The sequence below is a fragment of the Fundulus heteroclitus genome, chromosome 13, assembly GCF_011125445.2.
Source record: "Fundulus heteroclitus isolate FHET01 chromosome 13, MU-UCD_Fhet_4.1, whole genome shotgun sequence".
NCBI lineage: Eukaryota > Metazoa > Chordata > Actinopteri > Cyprinodontiformes > Fundulidae > Fundulus > Fundulus heteroclitus.
The window spans coordinates 26,672,536-26,699,567 of record NC_046373.1 but is presented as its reverse complement, the minus strand read 5'-3'; the positions used below and the strand labels follow the sequence as shown (position 1 = coordinate 26,699,567).

At 40.5% G+C, this 27,032-nt stretch overlaps 1 gene segment (V, D, J or C); it reads right to left on the bottom strand.

Moving 5' to 3' along the window:
- Positions 1–843: 843 nt before the first annotated feature.
- On the bottom strand, positions 844–8,813 carry LOC118565476. The segment is given in 4 exon segments: positions 844–1,166; positions 1,274–1,325; positions 4,840–4,904; positions 8,807–8,813. Coding segments are annotated over 4 exon segments (447 nt in total).
- Positions 8,814–27,032: the final 18,219 nt, after the last annotated feature.

Sequence of the window (27,032 nt, the reverse complement as noted above, 5' to 3'; positions counted from 1 at the left end):
AGAGACGTTCCAGGGAGGTAGAGCAGTGGAGGCAAAGCCTTGGTACCCTGTAGTACTGTGCTTGTTGTGATGGGGGTCAGGATGTTACAGTCAGAAGAACTTAGGTGGTGGGTGGGAGAGTGACTTTGAAGAGGTTCAGTAAGATATGGGGGTGGGATTACTGAGGGTTTTCTAAGCAATGTGGAGTAGTTTGTATTGTGTCCAGTATTGAACAGGGAGTCAGTGGAGTTTTTAGAACATGTGGATGTGGTCTCTGGAGTGTTTGTAAGTAGATGTGTAACATACTGCATTTGGAGAAAGGATCAAAGTTGTTGCAAAAAAATGTCACAAGTTAATATTGCGCTTATAAAATAAATTACATGAAGAGTCGCTGATCAGAGGGTTCTCACAAAAGCCATCACATACTTGGCATTGTCATACTTAGATTTTGCTTTTCTTCAAAGTGACATTCCCTGACTATAACAGCAGAAAGACATACTGTATTGAAGATATGCAAACCACTTATTTTTATTTTATATTTAAGTTTTGACTCTCTAAAGTAAAGTAAATCAAACTATGCCCTTCTCTTATTGTATCATTATGTATTTATAAATTACTTGGTAACATCAACATATATGTAAAGGTAGATAAAGGTAACACAAAAAAACTTGTGCAAAGTTTGATAATGTATTCTTTGCCTACAGTGTGTGTGTGTGTGTGTGTGTGTGTGTGTGTGTGTGTGTGTGTGTGTGTTTGTTTGTGTAACTAACTGTAACTGTTAACTGAAACCTCCAACTTATATGTGTGACAGATGGTTCAGTTTCTGATCAGCTTGACTGAGGGAGGTTTTTGTACGACTGTTTTTCACTGTGTGAACACCCACAGGCTGCTAATATAGTGAGCACTCTGACAGTAGTAAACTGCAGCATCTTCAGCCTGAACTCCACTGATGGTCAGAGTGAAGTCAGAGTTTGATCCACTGCCTGTAAAACGACTTGGAGTCCCTGATGCTCGAGTGCTGGCCCAATAAATGAGCAGCTTAGGAGTTTGTCCATCTTTCTGTTGATACCAGGCTAAACGATCAGAGCCATAAACATTCTGACTGGTCCTACAGGGGATCCTGGCAGATCCTCCCAGATCAGCTGTCACTGCTGCAGGCTGAGTCACTGTGACCTGACCTCTGGACTCTGAGGACACAGAGACAAAAACATAAAGCAGCTTGATGGTTTTGTGGGCTTCATTTCAGAGGGACAGATGTTGATAGAGGAGAGGAGTTTGATCCTCTGGACTTTACCTGTGAAGCAGCAGCAGAGGAGAGTCCAGATGAGGACGCAGATCAAAGTCATGTTTTTGATGAGGAGGATTTCTGTGTCTTCTGTTGTGATGAAGGACAGCTGTCAGTCCTCCAGTGTTCAACTCTCAGGACTATAAACTCTCCCAGAGCACTGGAGCATGGTGCTGCTGATGCAAAGTGCCTCTCTATGGAAATGTTCTGTAGTGATTCCTGCTGGGACTTAAAAAAAAAAATGACTTTATGAATGGATATGATATGATATTTCAGATATTTCATTGTTTTACTTTATGTATTTCTCTCACAATAGTTAATATTAATTTAGAAACAATAAACAATGCACACATTTCAAAATCTACACAAACAACAGATTAAATCTTTCTTATGAGGGTTAGGTTTTGTTCTTGCTTGTGCTTATATTTACTGTTTGTGTTTTCATATAAATAATTTTTAGTCTTTCAGGTCAGGTTCATTTGAATATTCATAGTTTCAAATTAACTTCACTTTAATTCTGATGTCTGTGGATCACCACTGTCATCCCACACCAATAGAACAAATTAATTAAGACTAAAAAGAAAAAGAATCATTCTGAAAGGTTAGAAACTGTACCATGCGCTTAAAATATATACTTTTTCATCAACAAATTCTAGTTTGGTAAAATGGTAATTAGTACTTGTACAGCGCTTTAACTAGACCGATGACCCCAAAGCGCTTTACTCTACAATCATTAATTCACACCCTGATGGTAGTGAGCTTTATAAGTAGCCACAGCTGCCCTGGGGCAGACTGACAGAGGCAAGGCCTTATATCGATGTCACATAATGGTGGGAGAAGTGTCTTGCCCAAAGACACAATGACTGACATGGTTGGAGTGGGGGATTGAACCAGCAACCCACCAACTGCAGGACAAACTTATTATCTCCTGTACCACTGTCGTATCTATTTATTTATTTAGTGGATATGTTCTGGTTAAAATCAGGCTAAATTAAAAGTGACATTATATTGTTTTTAATGCAGGTTTTTCATATTTTCATGGCAGTTCATAATATTTTCCGTCCTGAGAATTTTTTGACAAAAGTGTTTGCCTCAAATGTCTTTAAAACAAAAACCCAGCACTTAGGTTTCTCTGTTACTCATTTGAAAAATGTGTCTTAGTTTGATATTAAAGTATAATGAAGAAATAAAGTAGTTGTGCAAGGATCTTAAAATGCATCTCACTCTTATGTTAGATCCTGGAACTTGGATGCTTTGAGTTTCCCAGAACCATGATTGATTTTCAGCAGTTAAGTTCATCAAAAAAAAAAAAAAAATGTGCTAAAAACGTGTGGTCAGAACATTGCCTGAGGCGTTATCTCACAATTCATGTGTTGATAAAAACCGCATGACTTAAATAGAACACGTGTCAAAACTCAGTTTCATGAACATTATTACAAGTGAAACATCTGCAACTGTGGATCAGTTCCTCTTCTGCTGGGAGGTTTTTGTACGACGTTGTATCACTGTGTGAACGGTCTGCTGTTATGCTGCTGACAGTAGTAATCTCCTGCATCTTCAGTCTGAACTCCACTGATTGTTAAAGTGAAGTCAGTCTGTTGTGCTGTTGCATGAAACCGCTCAGGAACTCCACTCTGACGTATAGTGGTGTCTGCAATCAAAAGTTTTGGAGCTTTTCCACTTTTCTGAAGATACCAGTCAATGTCATCACCTATAAGTCTGTCAGCTTTACATCTAATGGAGACGGTTTGTCCCTGAACACCAGACAGAGCTTCAGGAGTCTGAGTCAGAACAATGTCTCCTGAAGAACCTTTAGAAAACAAAACAGAAAACACATTTTAGAAGAATTTTTTTTTTAACTTATGCAGAAAATGTTGCAAAGTTAATTCTGTTACATAAACATAACCTTTGAGCAGAAAGTCTCACCGTGAACCAGGAGCTCCAGGGTGGTCAGCAGTAGAGTCAGTGACATCATCATTGTGCTGCTGGTGTGTCAGTGGCTCTGAAAGGCCTGGACAGCCACTGATCAACACTGACCTCTTAACAGCTGGGAGCAGAGAGGCAGGACACATATGCAAACACACAGAGTCAGTCACATGGAGCTCAGCTCTACAGCTCGTAACGCCTCCTTCTGTTAAACCAATCTATCAGTGGTATGAGTCATTCTAAACTGAACAGTTCAGTCCTCTTTATCCAGCGAAAACAGCTCAAAACATTACTGGTCTTTGTATTTTTATGATTAATTATTTTGAGATTTATATTGTTTCAACAGGCTGTAAAACTGAGACAGTATTGGCACTGCACCTGACATTGATGTACAAACTGTCCTACTCATGCCTTTTATTTTCTCAGGAAAGAAGTTCGCAAATTAATTACAGGCCTCGTTAGATTGGAGTTCAGCTGCCACAGACACCAGAGGGTTTGTTAAGCTGTCGACTGTGTCAAATAAGGTATACAAATTATTACTATATTTGTTGATAATCTCAGAAAAAATAATCTCTTGAATTTTTCAGTTTTAGAGTACATCTGTAAAGTCTGTCTTTAAAGATGTCATAGTGAACCTGGAGTCCAGTCTTTCACCACCTCCATTCGAGTTTTCGGCACTCGCTCTTTTCAATTCCTAATGGAGGAGAACTTATCCACAGTGTTTCCTTTTTTCCCAGAGACAACTTTAAGTTTAATTTAGAGTCTCTGAAACTCTTCTGTTGGCCAAAAAAATAAGCAGCTAGAGTTTAATTCACTTTCTGTTCTTACCAAGCTGTTTAATGTCCATCGTATGACTAATAACGTTTTTTATTTTAATTTCTGTTTAAGCCATCCTGTGTCTTGAAGAGGTATTGAGGCCTAAACAATTGTAATATTGTTTAAAGAAACTCCTGTCAGAAACTTAGGATATGTTTTCAGCCAAGAGAGCTAATAGTGTGTTCCATTATACTCGGTAGTCGGCATTCTCAACCTCTGGCAGGAACGGCCCCTAAAGTCGGTATTACGAGTCGGAAAATCGGTATAACCGCATGGTACCCGACATCGGCTTTCATGATGGTTGCTACTGATAGCAAAATTTAGTAAAACCTTTGTCTGATTGCAGCAGCTCTCAATTATTTTTCTAACATTTAGTCAGTCGTACATGTCATACCTCTCAGTCTTCAACAGACTGGATGTTTCAGCTCTGTTTATTTGTAGAAAATACTGCTTAGAACAGTGTTATTGACTTTGTTTGTGTTTAAACAATATTGTGAGCATCCGTGTTTTTTTCTACTGTCCGACTGAGGGAAACTGGAACATTTGGTTTGGTAGTAGTTTGTTTTTAAGTAAAATTTCTTCACTTAAAATCATATTTAGTTGTTCTTGTATGTAACATGTAAACACATCTTCATTAGTCTTTTTTATGTCTTTAAAATCGTTGCAGAGATTGGAAACATCACAACAACATGGACAGATGAGTAAAGAACAGAAATTTTTTTTTTTTGAAATCACAGCAATCAGTTTTGGTTACTCTGTATTTTCTGTAGATCAACACACATTTATAGTTAGTAAGTAAATTAATTTATATAGCACCACTTAATGTGCTTTACAGTAGAAGATAACAGAATCACACAAGCCCACAATAAACAAAAGGAGATATAAGATATGTTTTTAGCTGGCCTTTAAAAGAAACCACTGAATCTGCTGATCTCGGTCAGAACAAGGGTGTTCCAGAGTCTTGGAGCCACAGAAGAGAAAGCTCCGTCTACCTTGGTTTTTCATTTTTTTATGGGGGCAATCTTGATCACTGGCCCTCAGAGCCTTAATGGGGGTGTAGGGATGTAAAAGTTCAGCAAGTTATCCTGGTGGCTGTCCATGCAGAGTTTTCCAAGTCAAAACTAAGATCTTGAAAAGTACTCAATATTAAACCAGGAGCCAATTAAGTTGCATAAGAAGTGGAGTCACATTCCAAATTTTGAAGATCTTGTCAGAAGTCAAGCTGCAGCATTTTGTACACACTGCAATCCAGGGAGGTTTTGGTAAGACATGTTTAAAGTGCAAGCTGCACAGTGTTGCAGTGGGTAGCACTGGTGTCTTGTAGTAAGAAGGTTCTGGGTTCAAATCCAATCTTTCTGCATGGAGTTTGCATGTTCTCCCTGTGCACACGTGGGTTCTCTCCGGGTACTCTGGCTTCCTCCCACAGTCCAAAAACATGACTGTTAGGTTAATTGGCTTCTCTAAATTGTCCTTAGGTGTGAGTGTGTGCGTGAATGGCTGTCTGTCTCTGTGTTGCCCTGCGACAGACTGGCGACCTGTCCAGGGTGTACCCCGCTTCTCGCCCAGTGAACGCTGGAGATAGGCACTAGCGACCCCATGAGGGATTAAGTGGGTCAGAAAATGGATGGATGTTTAAAGTGCATTGCAATAGTCCATATGACACAAAACAAAAGCATGAATTTTGGAAATCATTTCCATCTCAGGATGAGAAACAATAGGAGTAAGTTTGGAAATGTTTTGCAGATGATAGAAACAAGCCTGAATCAACGGTTATTCCAAGTTTTAAGCGAGAGAGTATATTATTTGTTTTATGATATAAATCATGTTTTAAGATATAAATCATGTGACATATGACACACTGTGTTTGTTGTTCTTTTAAGAGACTTGTGCTGAGCTTCTTGTTTCTGCAGAATCAGACAAATTCCAGAATGTTTCCTTTTAAGTCTTCTTACATATTTACACTCTGTGTATGCTGCAATTTTTCTCCAGATACTGAGGGAAGTTGGTTAAAAAAAAAGAAAATCTCACAGTAAGACAACTGTTGAACATTGAGCCACGGCGAGCCCAAACTTCTAGGTGATCAATACAATCTCGCTTCCTCTATCAAATTTTTTTGTTTATGTTGAAAATTAGTCCAAATATATAAAAAAGGTGATTTATTTGCATGCTTCATCATTGCGGATTTGGTGTCATTAAAGAACTAAAGAGGTGATAAGTCAACCTGGTGTGAAATCGAGCATGTGTGTGTTGGTAACACTTTACAATAAGGTATACACCATTTAATTAACTACTGAGAAACGCCTTAGGAACTAATCATGAACTAACTGGTAGTGAACCAGTGCTTAGTGGGTAACACACAGCACAGCATTATTACTACAGTTTAGTTTTGTTTTAATTAGCAAATCAAAGAAGAAAGAATCAGGAACTTGTGGTAGTTAACCTGTACTGATGAACTAAATTTATCACATTTAATCAGACATGATTCTTCCTTGTTTTCAGTTCACTCTCATACTGTTACATGAATGTTTTTAACGTGGTTCATTTATTTATTATGTTGACTGGGATATCCATATAGTGCTGCTCTTGTAAAATCAGTTTTAAACACCTGTGAGGCAGAGAAATAAAGGTCCAAGGTTAATGTCATTGTTACGTTACCAAAAGTCTGTCAACTTTAAATATTCACGAAGGTTTTCAAAATGTAGTTAGCATAATATGTATTTATAATTTTAAACAGCATCTAAGTATGTTTCTGTAACACAAGTTCACCTGAATTTAAAGTCCATTAATTGTACCTTATCTTTTTTTTTTTCTTTGTACCTTATCTTTTAGTCTGTTCACTGAACAGAATCAGTCTCTGCAGCTGCAGTTCAGTTTCTGTTCAGGCTGACCGAGGGAGGTTTTTGTACGACTGTTTTTCACTGTGTGAACACCCACAGGCTGCTAATATAGTGAGCACTCTGACAGTAATAAACTGCAGCATCTTCAGCCTGAACTCCACTGATGGTCAGAGTGAAGTCAGAGTTTGATCCACTGCCTGTAAAACGACTTGGAGTCCCTGATGCTCGAGTGCTGGCATAATAAATGAGCAGCTTAGGAGTTTGTCCATCTTTTTGTTGATACCAGGCTAGATGGTCAGAGCCATAAACATTCTGACTGGTCCTACAGGTGATCCTGGCAGATCCTCCCAGATCAGCTGTCACTGCTGCAGACTGAGTCACTGTGACCTGACCTCTGGACTCTGAGGACACAGAGACAAAAACATAAAGCAGCTTGATGGTTTTGTGGGCTTCATTTCAGAGGGACAGATGTTGATAGAGGAGAGGAGTTTGATCCTCTGGACTTTACCTGTGAAGCAGCAGCAGAGGAGAGTCCAGATGAGGACGCAGATCAAAGTCATGTTTTTGATGAGGAGGATTTCTGTGTCTTCTGTTGTCATGAAGGACAGCTGTCAGTCCTCTAGTGTTCAACTCTCAGGACTATAAACTCTCCCAGAGCACTGGAGCATGGTGCTGCTGATGCAAAGTGCCTCTCTATGGAAATGCTCTGGCTGACTCCAGCAGGGAGTTTGGAACAATATGAATTTAAGAATATGAGGTTTTACAGAATAAACCACATAAACCAATAACCAGATATTTCTTTATGTATTTTTCTCACAACAGTTCCTTTAGATTACAAATAATTAAATAATAAACATAACACATATTTCAACCCATATGGCAGATGAATGGCAGCATTGCTTGTGTCAGTCTCCTCCAGGGCACCTGGGACTACTAACATAGATCAACATCGTCAGAGTGTGAACGTGTGGTGAATGGGGGAATATAGTGTGAAGCGCTTGGGGTTGTGGAAATTGATAAAATGTTATACAAGTACAAGACATTTACCATTTAACCATCTATATAATAAATATGGAACTAACTCATCCTTTTGAAGCCCACATTTTTGTTTATTCTTACATCAGTATTTACTGGTGATGCATTTCTGAAAATGATTTTCAAAGTTATTAAGGACAGGTTCATTTTACTCTTTCATAGCTTACAATGATCTAAACTGTCATGCTTGATCACCTGTTATCCCACTGCAATAGAAGAAATTCAACAGGACAAAATATCTAATTATACTAAAAGGTTAGAGATTTTACAAAAAATTATCTTTTTTGTTTAGTTTTTCATCAGAAGATTCTAGTTTGTATCTTTTCATTTATTTGGTGGCATTTTCAGGTTAATATCAGACTCATCTAATAATAGGGCAATTGTTTATATAGTTTGTGTGCAAGTTGTGCTATTTTCATGGCTGTTGATAACTGAAGTTACTGTAATAGAAGTGTTTACCCAACTTATCTTTGAAATGAATAAAAAATAAATGTTACCCATTTGAAAAATGTCTCTCAGTTTCATTTTCACTGCTGCTGATTTGTTGTTAATGCAATGAAGGACTAAAGTGGTTGAGCAAGGATCCTAAAATGCATATCACTATGATGTAGTTATTGCCAGTTATTAGATGTTTCTTGCATTAACATCGTACATTTTTATAATATTAATTCTAAGAACTCATTTGCAGGATATTTCCTTAGGGATTTTATTGTATTGAGGGGTGTTAAGCAAAATAGCTTTTCATTATTCTGCTTATGCCAAAACACATTGTTTCTTGTTTAGAGGATACAAAAAGTTAAAACACGTTTGAATGTTTCAATACATGCATCTGGGTATTCCCAGTGAACCGTGTCAGTCTCCGCAGCTTTCAGTTCAATTTCAGTTCTCACTGAGTCATTTTTACACAAGATTTATTCACTGAGTGAACTACCCATGTCCGTTGATGCTAGAAAGACTTTTTGTCCAACAGCATGCTTTACAGATTATATTTTCTAAGGTGTTTTAGTTTCCGCTTTGGGATTAGTGCTGTTTAAAAGTATTATTTTAAGTATTTTATAGTTTGAGCTTGGAATACCTACTTCATCCACCCATTTCCTAACACGCCTATCCCTTTTGGGGTCGCGAGGGGTGCTGGTGTCTCCAGCTGTCGATGGGTGAGACACGGGGTACGCACTGGACTGGTCTCCAGTCTATCACAGGGCAACACAGAGACAAACAGGACAAACAACAATTCAGGCACACACTCACACATAAGGAGACTGTACCTACTGTGCCCCTGTGTAGCACAGGATACCTACTTAAAAAAAGTATATTACTTTAGGATCAGTAGTGTTTCTTCATCAAGATTTATCATAAACATCTCAAATGTTTTAAGATGAAAAATAACTCACAAATAAACAATTCAACCACGGAGCTGACCGAAGGGATTATCCAGCTTTCCGGCGAAAATAAGAAAATGAAGGAATCCATTCTGGACATACAGTCGCGAAGTATGAGAGATAATCTCGTCTTTGCAGGCATTCAGGAGCAGCAGGGAGAGATAGCAGAAGAAACGGTCCGGAACTTTCTCCAGCAGAAGCTAAAAATCCCGGCGGATCAGGTAAAAAACATCACTTTTCATCGAGTCCACCGGCTCGGAGGTAAGAAACCCGACAAAACCCGTCCTCGCCCGATCATAGCTAAATTTGAGCATTATAAACAAAAAGAATTCGTTAGAAGTTGCGGCAGGGAACTGAGAGGGACAGACTTTAGTGTTAATGATCAGTTTCCTAAGGAAATCCTAGATCGCAGGCGAGTGCTGTTCCCAATCAGGAAGAAATACATGATGGACGGCGTTAAAGCCACCATATCGGTTGACAGACTTTATATTAATGGACAGTTGTTCAGGGATCAGAAGATCACCCCTTGGCTTTATTAGTTACACCACAGGTGGACTTAAAAGCATGTTTCAATGATTTAAAATAAATAAATAAAATAAATAAATAAATAAGACGCACAGATCGGTACACGGTGATAAATTAAATACACGCACAGCTAAAGAGCACGTTGGTATGGTTGGTGTTCACGGTTGGGTACAGAAGGCACGGGCTAAGGTTTATCCCTTTACACACTCTCTTACTCTTTGCACTTTTTTATTTTTTTGTGTATTTCTATCTTATCTGTCTGCTTCTTTCCTGAACATCAGTCAATCACAAGCACATCATATGATGCTACCTGGGTCTATGTATGACTATTTTCTCAAGGGCATGCACCTTCTAACTTCTCACTCACATCTATGGCGAATGTAAAGTTTGTGACATGGAATGTGCATGGGGCTGGCACCAGAGAGAAAAAAATGAAGATCATTAACCAGCTTACTAGATTAAAGGCAGATGTTGTATTATTGCAAGAAACCCACAAATCAGCTACAAATGCAAGTGAGCTTAATTCACCTGAGTTCCCTAATGTGTTTGCGGCCTGCTATAACTCTAGACAGAGAGGTGTAGCAATCTTAATCCACAAAAGCGTTAGTTTTAAAATATTAGATAAAACTATAGATCCTGAAGGTAGATACATAATAATTAAAATAGCTATCCATAACCAGAAGCTATGTATTGTCAGTATATATGGTCCAAATGTTGATGACCCCTCTTTTTTCCACCAATTCTTCCTTGCACTTTCAAAACACGGGGATTGTTCACTAATTATAGGAGGTGACTTCAACTTTGGTTTAAATAACGATATAGACAGGTTGAATAAAACAGGGATTCAGCGTAGTTGGCAGTCAGTAAATGTAGTCAAACAATACATGAGTGATTTTGGTCTTTGCGATGCATGGCGTTCTCTTCATCCTATTAGTAAAGAATACACTTTTTTCTCAAATGTTCACCATTCGTACTCTCGTCTGGACTACTTTCTTATAAGTAGCTCACTGCTGTCGGTCGTTTCAGAGACGGTAATTCATCCTATTACTATCAGTGATCACGCTCCTGTTACTCTCACCTTAATTAATAAAAAAATAACCACACAAAACAAAAGCTGGAGATTTAATACATCACTGCTTAAAGATGAAGAATTTATAAAATTCATTAAAGAACAGTGGGCTTCATACTTAGAATACAATGATCAACCAGGTACATCTGCATCGATATTGTGGGAAGCTGGAAAAGCAGTGATGAGAGGTAAAATAATTTCTTTCTCATCTCATAAAAAGAAAAAAGAAAACAAAAAGATTCAGGAATTAGAAGAAAAACTTAAGTTACTAGATTTATCTCAAGAAGAAGGGAAGTTAGGTAAAATCCGTGAAGTAAAATTAGAATTAAACCACTATATTGAAAAGCAAAATAGATTTCTAATACAAAGGCTCCGAATAGAAAATTTTGAACATGGCAATAAGTCAGGAAGCTTTCTAGCTAATCAGCTTAAAATAAATAAGGAGAAAACTACTATATTTGCAGTTACAGATTCAACTGGTAATACAGTAAGTGAACCAGAGTGTATAAATAATACCTTCCGCGATTTCTACAAATCTTTATACACACCACAGATAAATCCATCAGAGAAGGATATTAAGCAATTTCTGGATAAAATTACACTTCCTAAATTATCAGATAACCAAAGAATGACACTGGATTCCCCGCTGACAACAGCTGAAACCCAGGAAGCTCTTAAAAGCATGCCTAATAAAAAGGCTCCAGGTCCAGATGGATTCCCCACTGAGTTTTATAAAGAGTTCTGGAATATTCTAGCCCCAACGTTCCACAGAATGTTGCAGGAAATACAGGAAAAAGGTAGATTTCCAGCTAATATGAACTCTGCCACCATCAGCCTTCTGCTCAAGCCAGACAAAGATCCTGTGTTGCCCACTAGTTATCGTCCCATATCCTTAATTAATGTGGATATTAAGATAATCTGTAAAGCCTTAGCAAAAAGATTAGACAAAGTAACTCCCCTCATAATACATCCAGATCAAACTGGTTTCATCAGAGGAAGGCAGTCATCCACAAATACACGCCGATTACTTAATTTAATTGATTATTCCTACAGTAAAAACATTAAAACCAATATATTGTCTTTAGACGCAGAAAAAGCATTTGATAGAGTAAATTGGAAATTTTTATTCGCTACTCTTCATAAATTCGGTTTTGGCGATTTATTCATAAACTGGTTAAAAATTCTATACAATTCTCCAACAGCCTGTGTCAGGACAAATAATCAAATATCTTCCAGTTTTTGTCTACAGAGGGGCACCAGGCAAGGATGCCCTCTTTCTCCATCACTTTTTGCCATCTTTATAGAACCTCTAGCAGCAACTATCAGACAAACAAAAGCTGTAAAAGGTATAAAATGCATGAAAATAGAGCACAAGATTAGTCTGTACGCGGATGATGTATTACTTTATCTCCAGCATTCAAATAATTCTCTTTTACAAGTAATTAGAATACTAGAATCTTTCTCCAAAGTATCAGATTACTCGTTAAACTGGTCTAAATCTACGGTACTGTCAATTAATTGCTCTCTCGAAAACTCCCTAAATTTACAAATGCAATCAGGAAATATTAAATATTTAGGTATTACTGTGTCGAATAAATTAACAGATTTACTTAAACTTAACCATGCCCCACTTTTAAACAGGATAGAAGAGGACCTTGAAAGATGGAAATCGCTTCCAATCACACTTATGGGTAGGGTAGCTTCAATAAAAATGATGGTCCTACCTAGAATTAATTATTTATTTTCAATGGTCCCCAATAAACCATCATCTGACTGGTTTAAATCTCTAGACTCTGCCATTTCTAGATTTCTTTGGAAAGATAAACCCCCACGTATTAGCTTAAAGACAATACAGAAGACTAAAGACAGGGGAGGATTAGATCTGCCTAACTTCCATAACTATTACTTAGCAAATAGGCTACAATACATCTCTAAATGGATAAAAAATAGTCTTTTAGATGAGCCTTGGTTAGATATAGAACAGGAAATGTGCAATAATATCATGATTTCAGATCTGCCGTTTATAAGCTCAAATATAAAACGGCATACATGCTTCAAATATATCAACATTAGTTCTACTCTGACAGCATGGTGGGAGTTCCTCAAAATGACAAAGTCATCCCTTATCCCATGCAGTCGTACACCTATCTGGAATAACCCTGATATCCTACAAAATAATAAAATGATAAACTTTACATACTGGAAGAATAAAGGTATTAAATATCTGGAACATCTACTTGACGGAACCGAGTTCATCAATTTTGCTAAACTAAATATGCAATATGGCATTAGTAAAAATAAATTCTTGGAATATGAACAACTTAAATCTATAATTAAAAATAAATATAAGCATATTAATGGTGGTTTACAAGTCCCAACTAATATAATAGAGTTCTTAGATTTAACCCCCCCCAAACTACTGTCTAAATCATACAGGACACTGACTAAAATAGATGATTCGATATCTCTTCCTATAATGAAGTGGGAAAAAGATTTATCAGGCACCTTTGAACAAAATTTCTGGGCTCAGACATGTCTAAGAACTTTCAAATTGACTAGAAACACCAACTTACAACTAATACAATACAAAATCCTTCACAGAGTACATTATACAGGACAAAGATTATTCAAGATGGGTCTGGCACAATCTAATATCTGCCCACACTGCATAGGCAATCATCCTGATAATTATTTTCATGCGTTATGGTTATGCACACCAGTCCAGAGGTTCTGGACACAGATATGTAAGGACTTATCAAGGTGCTTGAGCTGTAAGATTACACCATCCCCATCAGTTTGCCTGCTCGGTAATTTTGAGGAAAGTCCTCTGAAAAAAGAAATAGTTTACATGGTTTTTACTGCTTTATGCATCGCAAAGAAAACTATCCTCATGAATTGGAAAAGTAAACAAAATCTCAGTATCAATCAGTATAGAGATCTTTTGTTGGATCATATTAATCTAGAGACAGCATCTGCTTCCACATCTGATTGGTCTTTTTGGGCTCCTCTGATCAACACCATCACTTAGTGGAATAGGGGGCGGTGGGTTGCTTCCTGCAGGGCGCAGTGGCTGGATGAAGGGGTTCCTGGGGCCCTGGGGGCACTTGGAGTAGGGCGCCTGGTGGATCCGGCTCCGGGGTCTGTTGCCCCCATCTGGGAGGAGTTTGGGAGGCCTACGGGTGGCCTACAGCAGCCGCTTGCGGCGCTCTTTGGGAGCTGCGTGTTGACGGACGTGGGTTACTGACCTGGTAGCTGTGCTGCCGCTGGGTGGGGCCGGGGTGGGTCTGGGGGTCTGGGGTCCCTGGGGCGCGCCGCCCTCGGGCGCGGGCCCGGGCGGGGCCTCGGGGGTTCCGGTTCCGGGGGGTGTGCCGCTTTTGGTGTGGGCCGGCGCGCGCCCGGGTGTCCGCCCCTGCACGGGGCCTCAGGTGCGCTGGGGGGTCTCGGGGCCCGTTGAGCTGGTAGGGGGGCATGGTCATTAACACCTCTGGGCAGATGCTCTTCTCCTTTATTGGAAAGGCACTCTGCCAGTGGGGGGAGGGGGAAAGGAGGGGGAGTAGGGATCTGCCCAGCCTGGATGTCTACTGTCGAATGTATGGTGAGTTGTTTGAACGTTAGTGTTGGGGAGGGATTAAATCCACGGGTGGGGGGGGGGATTGGGGGGGGTTGACGTTCTGGTGGGCTTGTGTCCGGCCCCCTGTCCCGGTCCTGGTCTGTGTCGTCTTCCGGTGCGGGTTTCACCTGGGGGGTGGGGTTGGGGTGGCTCGTGCGGGCCGGCTGGCCAGGGTCCCCCCCTATTATTATTATTATTTTTATTATTATTATTATTATTATTATTATTATTATTTATTTATTTATTTATTTATTTAGTTTAAGTAGGCTTGGTGGGTGGGCTGGGGGGGGCTTAGGTGTTGGTCCTGGTGGGTGGTTGGCTGGCGGGCCCTGCGGCCTCTCCCTGGCCCCCGGGCTACGGTGGTGCCGCTGGCGAGGCCCCCTTCTCTAGGTGGGGCTTTCGGGGAGCGGGGGTGCCTATTGGAGTCAGTAGGGGAGCTGGCTCCCTGGGTTGGCTTCCCAGTCATTTGCTCCCCATCCCCGGACTCCTCCCTCTGCCTGCTCCATCACGCCGCCACACATGCAGGTCATGAGGGAGGGGGCGTTACTGGAGGTTGCCACTTTCTGGTGACGCCCCTCTCCCCAATTTTATTTTGCATCTTAGACACTTTCACTTCAAACATTTTTCACATCACACACTTATATAGGCCATGGTAGGGGGGGGGTGGGGGGAAGACGTCTGGGAGGGGGCTTATGTTGTGTGGGCCTCACCTCGGACGGCTCCCTTCACCTCCTCTCCCACTTAGACATTGAGGGTTCTGGGCAGTCACACGGAAGGGGTGCGCTGGCAACAGCTACCTTCCGAAAGGGGGGTGGGCTGTGCCGTGCATCCCCTTCGGCGCTCCCAGTTTTTAAACGCACTTGAGAACAACATGCAACAACACAACATTTGAGCAGGCGTAGGGAGGGTCGGGGTCTTCTGCACACCCCCGTTCTCCGATGGAGGCAAGGAGTCTGGGGCCTGGAGGAGGTGCGGGCCACTGTGTCCGGGGTCTTGGCGGGGGGCTGCGGTGTGCAGTCAGCGGCCTACCAGGTCTGGGGCTGATGCCTCCGCTCCCCCCAGGGGGCGGGGGGCAGGGATGGCAAGGGTAAGGTGGGGGGAGGGAGTGGGTTTATTAGGTATTTAGGGGGAGGGGGGGGCTCTGGCCGGGTGGCTCGTGCGGGTCGTGTTGGCCCGCCCTCTTGGGGGGGCCCGGTCCGGGGGACGTCTGGTCGGGGGCCGGGGCCGGGGGTCGGGCACAAGCAGTCGTATAGTCGATTTGGGGTGTCCCCCCCCCCTTTGGTCAGTGTTGGATGTGAGTGTTATGTGGGAATGTGTGTACAGCGTCTTTTTTTTTTTTTTTTTTTTTTTTTTTTTTTCTGTGTGTGGCGAGTGGGGCACAAGGGAGGGATGGGGTGAATGAGTTTTTTTTTTTTTTTTTTTTTTTTTTTTTTTTTTTTTTCAGGTATGGGTGTGGTCCGCTCCCTCTCCCAAGAACATCTCAAGTCTCCGATAGGTGCGGAGCCCATCCCCCCACGTCCTGCCCTCCTCCACTTCGTTGGCGGGCGCCTTGGCCCCCTGGCGCATTGGTTGGCTTCGGGTTTGGGGCGGGTTCCCGGGCGTGCGCCGGCCCGCTCCTGGCGGCCTCTTCGCGGGGCCTGGCCCCCCGGGGGGCGGCCGGGGCCCTCGTCGCGGGGGCGGGGCGCCCCTGGGGCCTCTGGCCCTCAGGGCCCATGGCCGGGACCACTTCAGCGGGGCTGGCTGCCGGCGGAGCCCACGGGCTCGTCTCCGCGGCTCTTGAGGGCGTCGACATTGCGGTGGCTGGGGGATTTCCTCGGGGTCGTCTCTGCTCCTTCCTTGGGGGGGGGGTTGCAGATATCCTGTGTCGGCCCCTCCTGGGCGACCTGCTTTAGGGACCCCTTTGGGAGTCTGGGTTACGGGTCCCCTGACGCCTGCCTCTGTGCTCGGGGAAGGTGGGTCTTTGGTTCTCCACAATCACTATCAAGCTATTTCTGGATAATCTTCACCTAAACTAGTGCACTTTCACATCTCCCACTGGTGCTGGGTCCCAGGTATTAAGTGTTCACTTATATACAGTAATCTTATAATTTATTTATTTATTTATTTATGTTGTGTCACTTTATTTTTTCAAATATCACATTACACATGTCAGCTTACATATTAATATATATGATTAAGCAATGGCATCTAGGTGTAATAAGAGTGTATCTGTTGCTTAATGTCTGTTGGTTGTGCTGTTCTTTTTGTGTCTCTTTCCAGGTGATGGAGCAGACAGAGGACATTTTATCATTCTCTTCCTTTTATCTCCTCTTTCTTTCACCTCTACTCTTTTTTTTTCTTTTCTTTCACTTTTTGTTCTTCCTTTACTCTCCCATTGTCATGTCCATATAATTTGAAATTCTCCTTGCAGGAATCATAATAAAGCTATTTACAAGCATAAATCAAGTGGAGCACTATGGCGGAAGCTGTTTGCTCCACTTGTAAAAGCAAAATCTGTCGAGCTCCATCTGGCATTGAGATATCAATTCCTATTGCCATAGTGCTAGACAGGACACTGGGGAAAAAAAAAAAAAAAAAAAAAAAAAAAAAAAAAAAAAAAAAAAAAAAAAGATGAAAAATAACTCACAAATAAACAATTCAACCATCTGGTGGATGTTTTAAATGGGTTTAAAATATGACTGTGCATTTCTAAATATGTTGTTGGCTTTAAATGTCAAAGAGTTTGCAGCCTGCTTCATATTCAAGAGTAATTTTTCTCTATCGCCCCATTCTGCACACCCAGCTTATTGTTGCCAGGTCTCAGGTGGTGTTAGGATAGGATGAGGTAGGGTGAGGGTGGGGGGTTCTGCTGCTTATGAGCTAAATCAGTCCTTGTCTAATAATAGTTACAGAGTAACTGAAAAACAACATGATAATGCAAACTTTTCAAGAAAGAATTCTAATGTATTGGTTTTATACTGCTTTATAAAGTTCTAAGGATGAGGGTAGAAGATTGGTGTATAGACCACCATGTAAAAAACTTAACAAAAAACTATTGAGTTTCAGCATGTAAAAATGAAAACATGAGGGTCATGTCTGGCTCCTTAAGATTTATGTTCATGACATAGATTATACTTTCTGTGGGATTCCTGTAGCCTTACCTGATTGGAGGTTTGGGTAATTTCACCCTGACAAACATTGTCACGGTGAAGCTGTCCTGGTGTCGTTTGATTGATGCCATCTTGGTTCCTGTCCTCTAACCTGATTGGTGTCTCCTAGGTGATGCCCGTCCCACCCTGACAGTGCTGCCCCCCTCCAGTGAGGAGCTGCAGCAGGGGAAGGCCACCCTCATGTGTCTGGCCAACAAGGGCTTCCCCTCAGACTGGAGTCTGTCCTGGACGCTGGACGGCAGCAGCAGCTTCACCTGGGAAGAAAACAAGAGCCGAGTGGTGCTGCAGAAGGACGGCCTCTACAGCTGGAGCAGCACCCTGAGGCTCCCTGCAGACCAGTGGAGGAAGGTGGGCTCTGTGACCTGTGAGGCCTCCAAGGGCTCCCAGCCTGCAGTCACACAGACGCTGACCAGAGACTAGTGTTCCCAGTCCTGAGCTCATTCACTGGGAGTTTGCTGGTCTTTTCCTGCTACTGCTCTGTTTTTGCTCTGTTAGTTGTTTTTTCCCATATGTGTTCATATGTTTTTGTAAAGCTTGATGATTTAAATAAAACCAACAAAAACAATATTTGTTTGTCTGTTGGCATTCATTTCCTACCAGAACTATTGCGCTGGACATTTTCAATACAGATTATTTAAACAGCTTTGAATCCCTTTATAATTTCACAATACGTTTTTACGACACTCAAAGGTACAGACAACATAAACGAATGGCTGCAAGTTGAAAAGGGGATCGTGCTGGATAGACTAAGTTGAAGGTGTTGGTTTTGAGTAGTGAATTAAAGGTAGGTAAAGAGCAAGAGTCCATGATGTTATGAGGAAGAGACGTTCCAGGGAGGTAGAGCAGTGGAGGCAAAGCCTTGGTACCCTGTAGTACTGTGCTTGTTCTGATGGGGGTCAGGATGTTACAGTCAGAAGAACTTAGGTGGTGGGTGGGAGAGTGACTTTGAAGAGGCTCAGTAAGATATGGGGGGGCGGGGGGGATTACTGAGGGTTTTCTAAGCAATGTGGAGTAGTTTGTATTGTGTCCAGTATTGAACAGGGAGCCTGGGATGTGGTCTCTGGAGTGTTTTTAAGTAGATGTTTAACATACTGTATTTTGAGAAAGGATCAAAGTTGTGCAAATGTCACTAGTTTAATATTGCGATTATAAGATAAATTACATGAAGAGTCGCTGATCACAGGGTTCTCACAAAAGCCATCACATACTTGGCTTTGTCATACTTAGATTTTGCTTGACATCCTCTGGTTATAACAGCAGAAAGACAAACTGTGTTAAAGAAATGCAAACTGTTTATTTTTATTTTATATTGAAGTTTTGACTCTCTAAAGTTAAGTAAATCAAACTACGGCCTTCTTTTATTTTGTTAACATTTTTTTAGAACGACTTGGTAACGTCCACACATATGTAAAGGTAAATAGAGGAAACACATAACAATTTAAGCAAAGTTTGATAATGTATTCTTCAGCCTGCAGTGTGTGTGTGTGTGTGTGTGTGTGTGTGTGTGTGTGTGTGTGTGTGTGTAAAACAATCAGTCAATTGAAACCTCCACCCTCTGTGCGACAGACGGTTCAATTCCTGTTAAGTTTGAATGAAGGTTTTAGTACAACTGTTTTTACTATGTGGATGAATATGTGCCACTGGGGCCTTGGGTGCCTGGGGACCATGCCTGGATTCGCTCTGGGACCATGCCTGGATTCGTACCTGGCTGCCGGTGGGGTCCACGGGCTTGTGCCCGCGGCTTCTGGGGTCTTCGGCATTGTGGCAGTTGGGGGGTTTCCTGGGGCCCGCCTATCCTCTTCCCTCAGATGGGGGAGAAAGTTTCCCTGTGTTGTCCCCTCTTGGGCACCTTTTCTCTGGGGGTCCCTTCGGTCATCTGAGGTTCTGGTTCCCCTGGCATCTGCCTTGGTGCTCTGGGGGGTGGGTCATTGACTCCAACCACTATTTAACATATTTCTCATGGATAAACCTTATATACACAAGCACACTCTCACAAACACCCACAGTTGCTAGGATTCAGGTGCTTATAGATTCACTTCTATACAGAAAACCCCTATTATTATTAATAACTCTCACTTTATGCATGTCATATTAATTAATACTGTATATTTTTCAAGGCGCTTATTGGATGGTTTTGCTGTTATTTTTATATCTCTCTTTGCAGGTGTAGAAGCAGACTCGGAGGATGTTATATTGCTCTCTCCTTTTCGTCTCTTCTTTCACCTTTTCTCCCTTTTTGGCATTTTTGTCGCATCTGTTTCTCTCCTTTCTTTCCCTCTTCTACATTCCCATTACAGTGTCCATTGAACATGAAATAGTCCAGGCATAAAATCTAATAAACTTTCTGCATGTATACATCAAGCAGAGCACTATGGTAAAAGCAGTAAGGCTTCACTTGTGAAAGTAAAATCTCTTGGGCTTTTTTGGCATTAGGACAGCAATTCTCAATGCCATATTGCCAGACAGGACACACACACATACACTAAAAAACCTCTGAGTTGAATTTAACTGAATTCTCCACCTCCAAAATAATGTTTCATTATAGTAATCTTTATCAGACAATGCTGTAGCAAACTTTAAAGCGTCAAACTTTAAAAAGTAGAAAACTTGCGTTTTACATCAGACAACGTGGCCACCCTGAAAAAAGAAGGTAACTATTCACAGGAAGCTGGCTCCCCGGTTAAATCCAGAGCTGAATTCTTTAAAGCACAGTGTTAGGAAATTGGAGAGAAAATGGTGCTCCACAGATCTAGAGGAATCCAACCTAATCTGGAAAAACAGTGTGCTGTTGTATCATGTATAGCTAGGTACTTCTCTTCTGAGTGCCCAAAAAACATGCCATATTCCAACAGAACCATCTGGTTTGGATTTCTCAGAGTCAGAACCACTTCCAATCTGCATATTTGAAGTAATTTCTGTGTTATAACCCACTTGATGAGTTAGTAAATCATTTCCTTTCTAAGATTTCAGACATTATTGATTCCATTGTGCCCATTAAAGTGAAAGTTGTCTCTGGTAGGAAGAAATTTCCATGGAGAAAAGCCCCTTTAGTGAGATTTCAAAGAAAACTGTGTCGTAGGGCTGCACGTAAATGGCATAAAACTTCACTTCAAGTTTATTATGAATTCTAAAAAGAGTGTCTGCGAAGCTATCACTCATCATTTAAAAATGCACGTGAAACATTCTTTGTGGAAATCACAAAGAATTCATTCATCACAATTGAAAGACTCACAAACCCTCCTGTTATTGATCCACCTGAATTCCATTGTACCCAGGCCTGCAATAAATTTGTCAACTTCTTTGCAGAGAAAACCCTCTAATAATCAGAGGGTTCATCTGCACATCCACACCAAGTGGTTACACCAATGTAATGCTGAGAGATGAATACAGGGAAAATGACTACATTTCATATCAGTTAAGCTCCTCGTCATGCTGTCTTGATATCCTGCCCTGACCTGACTCACATAATAAATTAATCCCTCTCATCAGATGTTTTCCTCCAGGCTTTGAAAACAGCAGTTATAAAACCACTGAGAGCAATAGGGACAAATCAAATCTGCAGAATTACAAGCCAATCTCCAACTTGCCATTTATCAGTAAGGGTTTTTTAAAAGCTGTGTTTCAACAGTCAAATAGCTTCCTAACAAAGACAAACCACTTTGAAGATTTACAGTCCGGTTTCCATGCTCACCACAGCACTGAGGCCGCCCTTGTCAAAGTGTTCAAAGACATCCGCATACATACAGACTGCGGAAGAACAACAGTTCTAGTTCTGTTGGACCTCAGCACAGCATTTGACACTGTTGACCATGATATTATTATTGAAGCGACTGGAGCAAACAAAATTCACATGTGGGGTACCCTAAGGTTTAATCCTGGGCACTTCCATTCAATATCTATATGATCCCACTAACTGGGGTTATACCAAGAAACAAGAGTAGTTACCATAACTATGCACACGATACACTGATCTACATCACAATCCCACCAGGTGACTCTGAACCCATCCATGTATTGAATGCATGCTCAGAACAACTCAATGCACGGCAGGGGTGGTTCTAGACAGGGGCCAACAGGGGCCCATGCCCCTGTAGAAATGGTCCTGGCCCCTGTTATGGCCCCTGTACTAAAGACATGATATTAAATACACTTCTCATAGTTATTTGCAATGGCAAAGAAACCATAACTGATTGGTCACTTTGACCAATATTATTATTATTTTTTTACCTATACAGTTTTACTCTACTTAAAAAGAATTTAAAACTTAAGATGTTTCACGTTTAGCTTTAGCTGTATTGAGCTGGGGGCAAAGTATTCTACTGCTAGATCAGGGGTCTGAAAACTGAAGTTATCTTTGGACCTAAAGAGGAACAAACTAGAGTCAGCACGCAGCTTAAGTTATTACTGTCAGGGTTTGATTATCGATGAACTCAGGACAAAAAGTTTGAGTTTTTATTGAAGGAAATATGTTGGGTGGTAAGTGATGAAGACCAGAGGTTCAGGACTGCAGAAGGTCAGGGTTGTAGGTGATGGCAGGAGCTGACGGCCCGGAGAGAGAGAGAGTCCACACTCGCTAGTGCTGCTCGGCTAGCAGGCCTCATAGCAACACCAGTACTCAGGGCAGAACTTCTTCTGGGCGGCTAGTCAGGTTAGCAGTTATCAGGAGACACCAGGACACAGAGCAGAGCTTCTCCAGAGCAGCTTGTCAGGTTAGCAATTCACAGAAGACACCTGGACAAAGAGCAGAACTTCTCCAGGAACGAACAGCAGAATATAAAGACTTACAGCGGGACTGGCATGGAGTGGTGGATAGCAGAAGACGGCTCAGTGCTGAACTGAAGGCAGAGGGAGGTTTAAATAGAGTACTAACAGGTGAAACAAGAGTCTGACTAATTAACAAGCAAATGATTATCAGGTGTGACTGACTGCTAAGGAGGTGAAGTGAGGATGACAGAAAATAACTGATGACAATGAAAACTAACAATAAATAAAGTCAAACCAAACCCACATGAGATAAAAAAAATGAAAATAACAGAAAAATGAAGTCAAACCAGAACTCAACCATGACAATTACAACTACGAACTAGTGATCAGGCCCAAAATCTGGATGTAGTGATAGACTCAGACCTGAACCTTCAAGGACACATCAGAGCAGTTACAAAGTCAGCCTTCTACCACCTGAAGAACATTTCCAGGATTAAAGTACTGATATCCCAACAAGATCTAGAGAAACCCATCCATGGATTTATCTTTAGTTGCATTGATTACTGCAATGGTGTTTTTACAGGTCTGCCGCACATAATAAATCAGACAACTGCAGCTCATCCGTAACGCTGCTGCTCATGTCCTCACTAAGACTAAGAAAGTAGAGCACATCACCTCAGATCGAAAGTCCTTACACTGGCTCCCTGTAGAATAGACTTTAAAATACTTATGTTAGTTTATAAGTCACTAAACAGATTAGCACCAAAGTACATTAAATACCTGGTGTTTCTATATCAACCCTCCAGACCACTCAGATCTTCTGGTTCTGGTCTACTCTGCATTCCCAGAACTAGAACCAAACATGGAGAAGCAGCATTCAGCGTCTATGCTCCACAAAATCTAGAACGAACATCCAGAAAACTGCAAATCAGCCGAAACAGTTTTTTAAATCAAGGCTGCAAACCCACCTGTTCAGATTTGCTTTTAGCCCATAATAACAGGAACACTGATCAACAGATTTGATGTTTATTGATGTTTTAACTTGATACAATTTAATGTTTGTTACTGGTCTCACAACTGGTGACCATTTCAATGGGTTTGATGTTATTGTGTTTTCATGATTTAAACTTTGAACCACCTTGCTACTGAAATGTGCTACACAAATAAAGTTGACTTGAATTGACTTCCCTACCTGTCTGATGTTAAACAGCTATGTTATTTCTGACATCAATTTGTAATTGCAGGGTTTTCTAAAAAAACACATAAATAACTTTTCCATTACAGCTGTGTTGCATCTTGAAAAGAAACTGATGCTTAAACTGAAGTCACTTTTTTTTAGTAAACCTAAGTCAGAACCTGAGATATATGTGCAGTCAGTAGAGCTAAACTTAGTGCTCCAAAAGGTTTTCTTTCTTTCAATGTGTTTTTTTATCTATAAACAACAATTTAACTTGAAATCAATCTGCAAAATATATGCAAGGCAAGAGTTTTTTATTTAAATGTTAACACTAAATGACTGCTATTCAGTGTTTGTCTTTAGTGAACTGTGACACCAGCTATGTTTACATGGACAAAAATAATTGAAATATACAGCTGATCAGAATGAAAATGTTTTAATGTAAACAGTTCAGTCAGAATTAAATAATAAGCTGGATGAGGTGGGTGGTTTATGCCGATAGACAATCTGATTGACATGCGTGTAAACATTTGTCAGGATCAAGTTTCAACGATTCTCTGTATTTGTGTCCATCTTAGTGAATGACTAAATCCTATTTCTTTAAGTCTTGAAGTCTACTAACAAAAAGCAGAACTGATATTAAGATTTGTATATGGTCTAATTAGTCATTTATAGTATTAAATAAGACAAATTTTAATGGAAACAGATAGTATTGTGTCAAATTATGAACCCTATTCTATGTCAAACTTGTGCTTCAGTGCAGCTGTGGATCAGTTCCTCTGCAGCTGGGGGAGGTTTTTGTACGACGTTGTATCACTGTGTGAACGGTCTGCTGTAATCTTGCTGACAGTGATAAACTCCTGCATCTTCAGCCTGAACTCTGCTGATGGTCAGAGTGTAGTCAGAACCAGATCCACTTCCACTAAAACGATCAGGAACTCCAGACCAGCGTGAAACGGCATCATAAATTAGGAGCTCTGGTTTCTGTCCGTGTTTTTGAAGATACCACTGCAGATTATTACCAACATATTCACTGGTTTCACATCTGATGGAGACAGTCTGTCCTGGAACAACAGACAGAGATGCTGGAGACTGAGTCACGATTATGTCTCCTGAAGAACCTGGAAGAGAAGGAGAAACTCTTATTAATTATGAAGTAAATGTGAGTCAAGGTCAGCAATGATTTATTGGTGTTTCTCCATCATAGTGAAATACCAACAAAACCAGGTTTTGAGCAGAGAGTCTCACCGTGAACCAGGAGCCCCAGGGTGGTCAGCAGTAGAGTCAGTGACATCATTATTGTGCTGCTGGTGTGTCAGTGGCTCTGAAAGGCCTGGACAGCCACTGATCAACACTGACCTCTTAACAGCTGGGAGCAGAGAGGCAGGACACATATGCAAACACACAGAGTCAGTCACATGGAGCTCAGCTCTGTCACCATGTTCTCTTCTAATGTGCTCAGTTTCTATAAAGGGTTTCTGATCATTGAAGATGGTTTTGACTTTTGAAATAACCTGCAAAATAGGTATCAACCTAAATGTTAAAACCCCATTTTTTTTTACTTTGTTCAAATCAGATAATAGGACAAGAAAGGCTAGCTTACGTTTAAGCAGCTTAAAGTAAACAGGTAGGAAAGGTATGTTTGCAATAATGATTTAATGCTCATTTAATAATTTCTTCTGCTATGTCCAGCAATAAGAATATTTATTGCACATAATAGCTGATTTTAAATGAATCAGCGAGTCCGTGCCTGTTTTCTATGAACTCCCTTGAACACAGCATTAAACTTGGCCTCTTCTCCCCGACTTTCCTGACTTCCTCTGACCTCCAAAAGCTTTTGTTGCAGAGCAGGTAAATAAGTCACAGAGATAACTCCCTCTTTTGACACCATATTCACGTTTTATCAGCCTAGAATCAATACAGCAGAGCATTTCTTTTAAGTTAATCTGATTAATCTTTTCTTTCATTCTGGAAATATATCACTATTAATCTATTGATTTTCATTTAATTAGAATACGCAATTCAATGAGGCTCATTTATCAGATTAAAAGTACATTTGAAAATGACCTACTTTTCTTTAGGCCCACAATACTGTTTTTATTAGTCTGATGTAATAATCTAATCTTTAATATCACATTTTCATTAACTGTTAGCAGAAAATGATCCTAATCAACAGAAACACACGCTTGAAAACACCAGTCTGTGTGTAGTTAATCCACAATCTTAAAGGTTATATCCATTTTGAAGTTTTACATTTAACATATCTTAAAGAAAACAGTATCAGCCTTCATATTGTGATACAGTCTTTGATGTGACTGTGGGCTAAGTCTGCATCTTTGATACAGGGGACCCAGGTTCAAGCTCTGGTTGTGTCAGGAAGGGAATCTGGCATGAAAACTTTTCCTAGTCTCTGTCTAAATTGTAACGACTTGCTGTGGCGACTCCTGAATAAGTGAGCAGCTGAAAGATCTCACATAGCAATGTGAGATTATTCTGTTTCTTTTACCTTTTTATTGACGATTTGTATTATAGATTTGATTTATATTTACTATTTGTTAGATAAACTATTGAGACACCAGACTTATTTAATTGGTATAGTTATACAGCTTATGTCTCTGTATATTAAAAATGATTTAACTTCCATTTTATCATATTTTGTTTGTAAATCAGATATCATGAAGGTCAAAGGTCATAGCCAGTCACTAGCTGCCGCATACAGCTTCATCTCTGATTAATGTAAAATAGGATAAAAACATGTTTTCACAATAATTTAAAATTAGATAATTTGAAACAGATCATTACAGTAAAATATTTTGAGTTTTGTTTCTCACTAAACTAATGACGACCCGGTAGTAATAATTTTACCATGTAATGATGGGAGTTATATTTGATTTTGTATTCAATAATAATTTTCTGCTTATGAAACTCACATTGAGCCTCTATTTACTGCAGAATAGGATTAAAAGTATTTTATGTTCACTGTAATGTTTTCTTACATATTTAATCCCTTTGCATGCTGTGCTTTATCTCCAGACACTGAGGGGTTTCGGATCAAAAAAGAAAATCGTCTGATTGTAGGACAACAGCAGAACACTGAGGCATGGCGAGCCTAAATTTCTAGTTGAACAATATGACCTGGCTTTGTCTATCAAACTGTTATATAAATGTGGAAAATGAGTTAAAAAGTAACCAAAAAAATGTTGATCTCTTTTCACGATTCGTCATAATACATGTTTGGTGACATTAGAGGACTGAAGATGTGAAAAGTCAGCTTGGTGTGAAGTTGAGCATTATTACAGATTTCATCACATTTAATCCTGATATGTTTCCTCCATGTTTTATTTTATTCTCATACTGATTCAGCAATGTTTGTAATGTAGTTATTTGATCTCAGTGAATATTTTACTGACTGGAATATGGATTTTATCTCTCTCCTGTAAAATCAGTTTTAAACACCTGTGAGGTAGAGGTCATAAAGCTCAAAGGTTATTGTCATTGTCTAGTTGCCTGAAACAGCTTCAGATTTGGATGTTAACAAAGT